This window comes from Elephantulus edwardii, unplaced genomic scaffold (genome assembly GCF_000299155.1).
Source record: "Elephantulus edwardii isolate Elephantulus edwardi_28Jun2011 unplaced genomic scaffold, EleEdw1.0 scaffold00020, whole genome shotgun sequence".
Classification (NCBI taxonomy): domain Eukaryota; kingdom Metazoa; phylum Chordata; class Mammalia; order Macroscelidea; family Macroscelididae; genus Elephantulus; species Elephantulus edwardii.
Window position 1 is genome coordinate 26,479,133 of NW_006399770.1, and position 8,577 is coordinate 26,487,709.

General features: G+C 38.6%; 1 protein-coding gene across 1 annotated transcript in view; it reads right to left on the bottom strand.

Annotated features, from left to right (window-relative positions):
• The window catches only part of VAV3 (vav 3 guanine nucleotide exchange factor), a 561,290-nt gene that overhangs the window by 253,139 nt on the left and 299,574 nt on the right, over positions 1-8,577 (bottom strand). The window contains exons 11-12 of the mRNA XM_006882495.1: positions 5,859-5,945; positions 1,982-2,067 (exon numbers count right to left, since the gene is read on the bottom strand). Of these exons, the coding sequence (XP_006882557.1) occupies positions 1,982-2,067; positions 5,859-5,945 (173 nt within the window). The remainder of the gene's footprint in view (positions 1-1,981; positions 2,068-5,858; positions 5,946-8,577) is intronic.

Sequence of the window (8,577 nt, forward strand, 5' to 3'; positions counted from 1 at the left end):
AATCTCAATCTCTTCACCATCCATCCTGATGCTGCCAAACTGGTCCAGTGGTGAAAATCTTTGTCTTCCTGACATTGAGCCTCAATCCATATTGGAGGCTGCAGTCTTTGACCCTCTGCAGCAAGCACTTCAGGTCCTCCTCAGTTTCAGTAACCAGGTTGTATCATCTGTATAACGCAGATTGTTGATTGATCTTCCACCAATCCTGGCCCCACATTTCTCCTCATAGGGCCTAGCCTCCTGAATAATCTGTAAAATATATATATTTGAGGAGTGTTTCTGGGTAGGTTTGAACTGACACTCTTTTGACTATTATTAGTCCAGAATTTAATCATATGTGCCACCCAGGATCTCCTGAACTACAAAGGCACCAGTTGGAAAATAATATACATAATCAGAGACACCAAGTCTTGCTCACTAACATTTGAGGACCCTTCCCACAAACTTCCTCAAGAAAACTTCCCAGTGCAGTCCTCATCCAGACTTCTTTATTGGGGTATTTTCTATTATCTGTATAATATATAGGCAAAATATTAAACTATAATGTTTCCACAGTGGGAAGCTGTTGTTAGTTTATACTTATTTTAATATGCCTTTTTAAAAAAAATTTAAGCCTAGCTGAGCTATTCTATAACTGTAATTTCCTTAAGAGTTTCCCTCTCATTACCGTTGAGGTGGAACTGACTCATAACTAACTCTCCAGCGGGTCTTTGGGATTTTGCAAATCTCAGAGGAAGAGATTACTCATCTTTCTTCTGCAAAAATCCCTAGTGGATCTGAAATGCCAGAAGGTACAACTGTCTAGGGACTAGGCCATCAGCATGTACACAGAGTCCACTATGACTCATAGCAACTGTGTGAACAACAGATCAGAACCCTGATTTTATCTTGTGCTATCATCAGTTACTGTCCATTCATCTTGTAGAGGGTCGTCCACTCTTTAGCCGATCCTCGCCACCTTTTTTTAGCTTGAGGTCTCTTCCCTGGGACTGGTCCCCCAGACACCATGCTCAGAGTATGTGAAATGGAATTTCACCTTCCTTGCCTGTAAGGAACATACTAATGATTTGTATGCTCTTTTGGTAATCCATGGAATATTCTATATCCATCACTAACACCACAAATCAAGGCCATCACGTCTTCTGTCATCCTTATTCATGGTCTAATTTTCAAAAGGATTCAAAGGAATTGAAAAGATGATGCTTTGTATCAGGTGCATCTTAGTCTTTAATTCCAATGCAATTTGTCTCATTTCAAGACTACTGCTACCATGGGTGTTGACTGAGGGTCTAAGTAAAATGAAACCATTGACAGCTTCAATCTTTTCTATAACTATCATGATGTTACCTATTGGTAAGTGGTAAGAGTTTTTGTTTTCTTGATGTTTAGATCTAATCCATATTGAAGGGTGTAGTCTTTGATCTTCTTTAGTAACTCCATTGAATGTTCACTTTCCACAGGCAAGGTTGTATCAAGTGTATAATAAGGGTTGTTTAAGAATCTTCCTCCAACACTGATGCCACATTGTTCTTCATATAGTCCAACTTCTCTAATTATTTGCCAAGCATACATTTACGCAAATCACTAGAAAACAGAACAAAGAGGCTAATATCTAACATACTTACATTAGAAAAATTTAGAAAATTATGGGATGGTCTGTCTCCTTACTTTTTTCTTCTTTTTTTCTCAATAGGAAAAAAAAGGTTTTAGGTCTTCTCAATATTCTGACATCCCCAAAACAATGCACTCATTGCTGATAAATTAATTCTGATGAATAGTTACGCTACAGGACAGAGCAGAACTATTCCATATGGTGTCTAAGACTACAAATCTTTAGGGAAGTAAACTGTCACATCTTTCTCCCATAGTGTGGCTCGTGGGTTCCAACCACCAACCCCTGAGTTAGCAGTCAACCACTTAATCAATGCATCTGTGAGGCTCCTGAATCAAATGACAGTAACTATCATTGTTTTTCTCTTACCTTTCTTGCTTTGTATGCTTGTCTAAAGTGGTTATTCGAATCTCGCCATCTCCCTGAGGCCGACCAAAAAGCAAAACTGGCTGGTTCTAAAAAGATAAAAAGTGCATCTCTAAGTTTTATACATTAACATATATAAACAGAAATAAATATTAACAAATATTTTCCAGAGCCAACTAGCTTATTAGATTATAAATATTATCGTCTTATATTTTTAAGCTCTGCATAACACACTTTGAAAAAAAATCCCCTAACTTTTGTAATTCCAGGCATATAGAGAGAATACTAATCTGAAAACTCATTGTCATGAAGTCAGAACTAACTCATAGTTGATTCTCCTTTGGATCTGAGACGATCATGTGGGAGGAGATTGTCCATCTTTTCCCCACAGAGCTGCTGGTGGATTTGAACCACCAAAGAGGGATGTCCCTAGAGTCAGCAGCACAACTCCCTTAAGAGTAGGCCATTTACTTGTATACCATTAATGAGAAAGCTAGCTATCCAGAGAGTAAATAGATATGGATAATTCCAATCACAGGAGAATTAAAGGAATGAATTTTTAATATTTATTGAGCCCTTAAAGTATGTCAGCCACCACAGTGGGTACAAGGAAAATTGAAAAAGATCCTGCCTTTATGGAATACATTGCCTAACTAGAGAAAAAAATAATGACAGAAGCAAGTAATTAGAAATACATATTTACCAGGAAAAGCAGACAAAGTACCACTGCAGGGGAACTACATTGGTCTAAAAGGCTAAGGATTGTTTCCCTAAATTAAGATCTCAAAAATACAAAATCCCAAATTAATGATTTAAAAGGATGAAATTTATAATTAACCATGGATGCTAATGAATAAAAAGGGGGATAAAAAATGGTAAATAGATAATAGACACATATCAAGAAAGACAAAGGTAAGACAATGTACAAAGAGGATGATCACCATAATACCGCCAAAGAAAAGAAAGACCTAGAGAGACATATTTATGGAAATCAGATGTAAAGGGAATGGAGAAATTGTGATTACAGTGTGGGCATTGAAATTAGTGTTATGGAACTAAATTTATGTATGAGTGTTTAAATGAAAAATTGATTTGTTTTGTAAACCATCACTCAAATCACAATAGAAATAGCTATTTAGTCATTTCTTTAAAAAAATTAAGTAGCAATACATTCCACCAGCAGTAGACTATTAAAATAAAAATTTCACATCTTTATGAATACCTACTATATAAGGTTTTAAAGGACTAAAAGTTGATTTCAAAATTATTACTATCATCTAGAAGATTCCATCCTAATAAAGAAGGTTATAGAATTAGCTATATTATAAGGAAGAAAGTCAATGCTAAATGATTGTCCAGGCAATGTGCTACAGAAGTACAAAGAAAACAGGATAATGAGAGATTAGGGGAAAGGATTTATTTTCCTGGGGTCTTCCAGAAATTTGATAGATAATAACGGGGAAAGGCACTCTAGACCCTGAGGAGATTATGATCAAAAGCAGGACTATAAAAATATACGACAAATCAGAGAACATAAACCACAGCTGGCTAGTTACAATAGAATGTATGTGGGCCTATATGACTGGATGAACACAGGAAAATAGTTTACAGCGCCAGATCACTGTGGATCTTAAATATCATGTTGCAGAATGTTGACTGAAACTTGAAAACAACAGAAAATTTTCACAAGTTTGGGGAAAAGTGAGTTAAGAAACCCATATTTTAGAAACACAGCTACATATACACAGAGGCTTCTGGGCTTAGAAAATGGGAATGTTCAAAATAACTATGAGATATCATCTCACCCCAGTCAAAATAGCAAAATTTAACAGAACAGCAAGCAAAAATGCTGGCAAGGTTGTGGAGAAACTGGAATCCTTATTCACTGTTGGTGGGAGTGTATAATGTTGCAAACACTGTGGAAGGCAGTGTGGCACTTTCTCAAAAAGTTGCAAATAGAGATACCATTTGACCCAGCAATTCCACTACTGGGAATATACCCCAAAGAGACCATAACTGACATCCAAGCAGATATATGCACACCCATGTTTATCACATCTCTGTTCACAATAGCAAGGAGTTGGAAACAACCCAGGTGCCTATCAACAAATGAATGGATAGAGAAGCTGTGGTATATTCACATAATGGAATACTACGCTGCATTGAAAAACAAGGAACTCATGCAATATTATTCAAAATGGGTGACCCTGGAGGACGTTCCTGAGTGAAGTATCTCAATCACACAAGGACAAATACTGCATTTTGCCACTGTTGTAGAATGGAACTGACATCAAGGTTGAAGTAAGACTGAGAAAAAATGGATAAATCATGTATACTGCATTGAAACAGATGAGGGAGAAAACTGTTTAAAAGGGATATGTGATTAGGTATTTTTGTCATGGCAGGAGTCATGAGCGAAGGCTGCATAGTGTAGTGGACCTGGGGGAGGGATTGTAAAACAATGAAAGACGTTTTCTTTTACTTTTCCAAGAGGGCAGTGTACTAGGCGGGAGGGTTGGGAGGGGAGAAAAGTGCAAAAATCAATGAATGGAAATCCAAAGTCTCTGTAAATTTTCATTGAAATGAATAATAAATTTTAAAAAATGGGAATGTTCAGGTCCTGATGGAGTTCTGTATGAAGGAAAAGATATAGAAGCTCAAGATATTACAAAGCAAGCCACTTAAGATCACTGCATCAAAGCACAAAACAAAACTTAAGCTCATTAATTTACCTCACTCTCATTCTCAATTCACCTTACCAGCACCTGTCTTTTAAAATTACCTCAAATATTTGTCTGCTTCCTTGAAATATCTCGGAACATGTATTAGATTATAATATTCTCTTACAAAAACCTTGATTGACTTTCCATTGCAACCACAATATAATCCCAGCTCCACACCTTGGTGTACAAGTCCACAGGATCCAATTTCTCTGTCTCTCAAATCTCACACCCATCTCTTCTTATACTATCAACCTCTAGGCATTCTTAACTTTCACCTTCTTGAATATACCTGCCTCTTGTGGGTCCCTGCCTTGATTATCCTTTCCCAAACTATCAGTGTGGCTTACTTTTTCAAATCCATCAAGCCTCAGTTCAAATGACAAAGGCTCAGAAGGACTTTTCTCTAGCCATCTTATCTAAGTTAGGACTCCCCTTATGAAGATAGCCAGTACGCAGCACTGACCTAAAGATGGCATTTTTAAGCTTTTGTTTTAAAAAAAAAAGGCAAAACAAAGACCACAGTAAGGGGCTCACACAATGTCACAGGACTGGGCAGTGTTTTGTTCTTTTGTGCACAGGGTTGTTAATGCATCGGAACCATCTCAATGGCACCTAATAAATAAACTTTGAAAACTAAGCAAAACCTTCCTGTCATTATACTGAAGAAAGATATGACAATCACCTTCAGTAAAGATTATAGCTGAGGAAACCAGAAAAAGTGTGTGTGTGTGGCGGGGGGGGGTGAGTGAAACAAAAACAACTGTCTCCTCAATCATGAAACAATCTTGTTATTGGCCTCAGTCACATAGTGGTCACCAAAAAATATATATGTAAAATGAATAAATGAAAAGGAAATTAGCCACAAATATGTGTGTGGATGAGAGAAAGAGAAAACCTGATACCCCTATTTAGAGCTTGGACTGTTGAGAGGAGAGGCAGAGGGTGACAGAGGGAGACGTGATGGTGGAAAGTGCCTGGACAAGTCACAGGTGCCAAGAAACATCCACACGGATGCTCAAAGACAGGAACTGGAAAGTAGATCTGAGAACTAAACCATGGAAACCTGTAGGTAAATTATCTTTTCTCCCAAAACAACTTCTACCATGGTCCCCAATTTTGAGGTGTGGGGGGAGTTGGACAAAAGGATAATTACATACCAAATTTTCTATAGATAGCTGAAACTGTTTAATTTCACGCAGGGTTTCATTATCTCTTTTCACTTCATTCACATATTGTGCCAAGTCCTGAAGAATAGAAAGAAGGCGCGTTAATGTGAGAGAAGAGATGAGAAGTGCCATGGAAAAAGGCACCCCCATTCACGTACATTATTAATTCTATCAGTGATAAAAAGTAAGTAACCACTCGAACTTTACAATGACAATAAAATGAGCATCCAATCAATCAAAAGCAGGTTTTCAAAGGCAATTTTTAAATGTCTGGTGTTCAGCTGGGAAAACTGAAAAGTTATCTACTATCATGAGAACAAGAAAGATGCTGTTGTTTCAGGAAAAGGCACCACATTGTACCACCTGCAGGGCGGCCACAGCAACCAGGAGGCCCAAGCAGGCGCAATCCACCCATATTCCTAACTGGCCAGGAGAACTGTGCTTGAAAATGGATTCAAGCAGGGGCAGTGACAAAGGACTGTGGTGGAGGGAAAGTCATCGAAAGTGAGGCAACCGACCTGACAAGACCATCTTATGCATCCCTCAGCATATGAACTACCAAGACAGCTCACCTAAGGAAGCTTGTTCAATATTTAAAAGGTCTGTGTGTTATTTCTTTAAAGGAGAAATGAAGATTAGGTAAGATACAAAAGATACAAAAAAAGATGTCTAAGAATGAAATGAGGTAAGAAGCACATCCTGCCCCAAAACAACAACAGAAAATGCCACTGGCTGTGTTTCTCCACAGGCTTTCACCAATTTTAAAATGCCTTTTCTTATATTTGAGGAAACATTAGCTAATTTTTCCATGGTGTAACTAGCTATTTTTATTATGTATGCTCTAGATTCTCTGGGTTTTTTTGAGTCTCCTCTTTTTATTTCCCTCTCCCCCTCTGATCACAGCTGCAACAATAGGAACAGATGTCTGACAAAAAGCAGCTCCTAACACTGCTTTCACGTGGAGGACTAGTGGCCAAGTGCTGAGGAATTGTGTTGCCAACCTAAAGTCATGTGATTCAAATCCATCAGCTGCTCCCTGGGAGAAAGACAGACAATCTCCTCCCAAGCCACTTACAACCTCTGAAAGCCAGCTGGAGAGTCAGCTAAGAGTTCTGGCTCAACTTTAAACAACAAAAGCAAACCCTCACAGGAGGTACCTGCATGCAGTTCATCATTTTACACTGCAGAGCGGCCAGTGGAGTCAAACGGCTGACCTTTCTTTCAGCACATAACACACCCCACAAGAGCCCCTTGATGCTTCCTAAAAATTCTACTAAAATCAGCTAAACAATGCCAACACTGAAATGGCAAAAGACAATCAAATAATAAATTCCATTTGCTCTGAGAAGTCTCATGAGCAGTTTATGATACCATAAACATTATGTTCCAAAAATTTTACATTTAGGATATTTGCTTATACATTAAGTTATGGGCAAATATCATGCAAAGTTAGTTTCAATACAATGAGAAAACTGGGGTTTTACATATTCCCCAATACCTTCAGAAAGGCTCCCTTTATCTACTTAAAGGTCATGACTTCAGATTTATCTAAAAGTGAAAACCTGAACTAACTGCATTTGACCTGATGCTTAGCATCCAATATGGTGGTAAGTGTGGCAGATACTCTCATATGAAGAAAGTGACTCATATTCGGCCTTCCAAAGTCACTGGCTGAACTTATTGTTTGCATTATCAACATTTTTCTATTGTTGCTATTGTGTACCATCAAGTCAAAACCAGTTTATAGCTGACCCTCCCTCAGCAAGCATTTCAGAGGCTATAATTGCACAGGTGAAGACTACAACTATTTCTTCCAAGGAGCAGCTAGTGGATGGGAACCATGTGCCTTTCGGTAGGCAGCACAACACTTTACCCTTGAATTCTAGAGCCCTCTCATTTTTCTATTAGTTATTATAACTGTGATCGTTTCTATGTGTGCATATAATTTGGTAAGTGCACACATGTGTACAAATACACACACACGTCATTGTTGCTGGGTGATGTGAGCTACTGAGTCAGAAGTGACCCATACATAGCTCATGCTCCAGCAGGTTCTCAGAGGCAGTAAACCACAAGGGGGGAGAATGTCCATCCTTCTCCCAAAGGGCAGCTGGTTGGTGGATTAAAAATGCATGTGTGTGTCTATGTGTGTATGTAAAACAAAGATTCTCACCACTGGGCCAATTGGCAGTATTGTGATGGATTGTGAAGAGATTGAGATTGTAAACAGCTTTAGTTTCCTTGGCTCCACAATCAACACTCTTGGCCCCAGCAGCCAGGAAATTAAAAAACATATTACATTGGCAAAGTCTACTGTCAGAGACCCCTCCAAAGTACTGAAGAACAATGACATCTGGAAACAGATGTGCGCCTGATACAGGCCATGGTCTTTACAATCACTTGCTATGTATCAGAGAGCTGGACTATGACTAAAGATGAAAGAAGGAGAGTTGATGCCTTTGAGCTGTGGTGCTGGAGAAGAGTATTGAACTTACCATGGACTGCTAAAAAACAAACAAGTAGTCCTAGAGAGGGTTAAGCCAGGCTGCTCTTTGGAGACAAGGATTCTGAAGCTTCATATACTTTGGACATGTTGCAAGGAGGAACTAGTCCTTGGAGACAGACGGATGTTGGAGGGACATTACAGAAAAGGAGGACCCTCAATGAGATGGATTGATTCAGTGACTGGGGTGATGGGAGGTATAGGTGT